At 48.0% G+C, this 2,404-nt stretch overlaps 1 protein-coding gene across 1 annotated transcript; it reads left to right on the top strand.

Annotated features, from left to right (window-relative positions):
* Positions 1-120: 120 nt before the first annotated feature.
* Positions 121-2,387, top strand: LOC121965922 (exportin-T-like). The gene is made up of 5 exons (XM_042516029.1): positions 121-191; positions 316-554; positions 895-1,180; positions 1,289-1,478; positions 2,221-2,387. Exons 1-5 carry the CDS (start codon positions 129-131, stop codon positions 2,385-2,387), a joined length of 945 nt encoding a protein of 314 aa, XP_042371963.1. The 5' UTR covers positions 121-128.
* The last annotated feature ends 17 nt before the right edge of the window (positions 2,388-2,404 follow it).

The raw sequence follows: 2,404 nt of genomic DNA, 5'->3' as shown, positions 1-2,404 counted from the left end.
ACATATTTTTTTAAATGACAGTTGACATCTGTGACAGATTGTTGCAGATGCTGTTTTTTCCTGACTCTGCGTTGGTTTTGATGTTGTTGTTGTTGTTGTTGTTGTCGTCGTGTGTTTACAGTAAACACATGAATGCCTTCATTGAGGACATCTTGACCAGAATCCAGGACCTGCTGGAGCTCGCTCCTCCTGTGAGTATCAACGTGTCGTCCTCCATCCATCACTGAGTGAAGACAGGAAGCAGCACTCTGTCAGTCCATACCTGTTTTTCTGATGTGATATCTGCATCACTGATGTGGATCTCCATCTGTCCAGGAAAACGGTTTCCTGGCGCTGCTGACCAGCGACGACCAGCTGTTCATGTTTGAGACGGCGGGCATCCTGATCGTGAACGGCGAGAGCCCCGTAGAGAGGAAACAGGCGCTGATGAGGAGCCTGCTGTTGCCGCTGATGGACGCTTTCCGCCTGCTGCTCGCCAAACTGTCGCAGGAGACGGACGAGGAGAGGCAGACCGCCCTCGCCGACTGTCTGAGCCACGCTGTTGGCTTCGCCAGGTGAGCAATGTTTTTTTTGTTTTTGTTTTTTTTAAATTTTTGTTATTTAGTGAGTCTAAAAGGGCAGTAACGGGGTATTGATGGGCGACGTTTATATGGGGGCAGATAGAGACAGAAATTTAGACAAGACAGGACAAAAAAGCAACATCAGGCGTGATCGTACTCTTACTGTTGTTGAGTGAAATGGGTCCTTTTACGTGTTGCAGGTCCATTAAATCATACCTTCCTATTTCCATCATTTGATTTCGCAATATTTCTGAATGTTGAAAGTCTTGACAGTTAATTTTCTGAAATCAAAGGCTGCAATTACTTAATCTAAATTCGTCGTCCCGTCTCTCAGTCGCACCAGCAAGGCCTTCAGCAACAAGCAGACGGTGAAGCAGTGCGGCTGCACGGAGGTCTACAGAGACTGTCTGCAGACCTTCCTGCCGGCGCTGAGCTGTCCCGTCCAGCGGGGGACGCTGCGCAGCTCGGTCCGCTCCTTCCTGCACCGAATGATCATCTGCATGGAGGAGGAGGTGCTGCCCTTCATCCCCGCCGCCTCGGAGCACATGCTGAAGGACTGCGAGGCCAAAGACTTGCAGGAGTTCATCCCGCTCATCAGCCAGATCACCGCCAAGTTCAAGGTACGTAGAAAAACTCGACACGCAGAAGGTATATCGAACAAGATACACGGATAACGAGCTGTAAGACCACAGAGGTGATTTAACAAGCTTTTTGTGTTGCCATGGCAGCGGCAGGTGTCCCCCTTCCTGCAGCAGGTCTTCATGCCGCTGGTGCTCGCCATCTTCGAGGTGCTGGCCCGGCCGGCGGAGGAGAACGACCAGGCGGCGGCTCTGGAGAAACAGATGCTGAGGAGGAGCTACTTCGCCTTCATCCAGACGATGGCAGGAAGTGGGATGAACGAGGTGATGGCCAATCAGGGTGAGTGAAACGCCGATCACTTGAATATTTGCTCGTTGTGATCGAACGTTTATTATCTGCTCTTATTTGTTCATTTGTTATTTTCAAGGCAGAACATGAAGAAAGGGCGCTAACGGGCGCAGCTAATTATTATGTTTTTTTTGTTTTGTTTTTTTGAGCGCGACCAGCGGCCCCCTCCAGCGTGTGGCGCTCTAGGCGACCTCTTATATCTCCTCTGCCAAGAACCGCCCCGGACAGTATATGTCCTCCCTGTTCACTGATGATCTAAATAAGTCGCTAAGTGTTTCTCCTGTTGTGTTTTTTTAAAACGACGCCACTGAGGCTCCGAAAAGCCGCTAAATAGCGATAAAGTCGGCACGTTAGTAGTCCTCTCCTCCGTCACTCTGGGACCTCAGATCGTCTCCTTCGTTTGTTTTTGGTCGTGGAAATGTTGTTTTATTGCATAACATCCATAACAGAGTCTCCTACACTACAGCGAAAACACCGATTGACGAAAGTCTTGCCATTGGCGGGAAAAGGGTTAAAAAAGGAAAAGAAACAATGGGTTAAACCCTGCTGCTGACTGATGACATTTATGTTTATTATTATCGATTCTATTTATCGGCCAAAAATTGTATTATCGGGATTGTCGGTATGACGTCATAAGTCCCGTTATCGGGCCGATAATTATCGTGCATCTCTAAACATAAATACTGCGGACTTCTCTGAGTCATCGTATGAATGTTTTGTTTTTGTTTTTCAGGAGCAGAAAACATCGAGCGAGTTGTGTTCACCATCATCCAGGGAGCCGTGGACTTCCCCGACCCCATCGCTCAGAAAACCTGCTTCATCATCCTCGCCAAACTGGTGGAGCTGTGGGGTGCGAAAAATTTAGAAAAGCATCAAACAAACTGCTTTAGATTAGATTAATAATAATAATATTAATA

The sequence above is a fragment of the Plectropomus leopardus genome, unplaced genomic scaffold (genome assembly GCF_008729295.1).
Source record: "Plectropomus leopardus isolate mb unplaced genomic scaffold, YSFRI_Pleo_2.0 unplaced_scaffold22363, whole genome shotgun sequence".
Taxonomy (NCBI): Eukaryota; Metazoa; Chordata; class Actinopteri; order Perciformes; family Serranidae; genus Plectropomus; species Plectropomus leopardus.
Note: the sequence above shows the minus strand (reverse complement) of the source record. Positions and strands in the feature narration are given on the sequence as shown.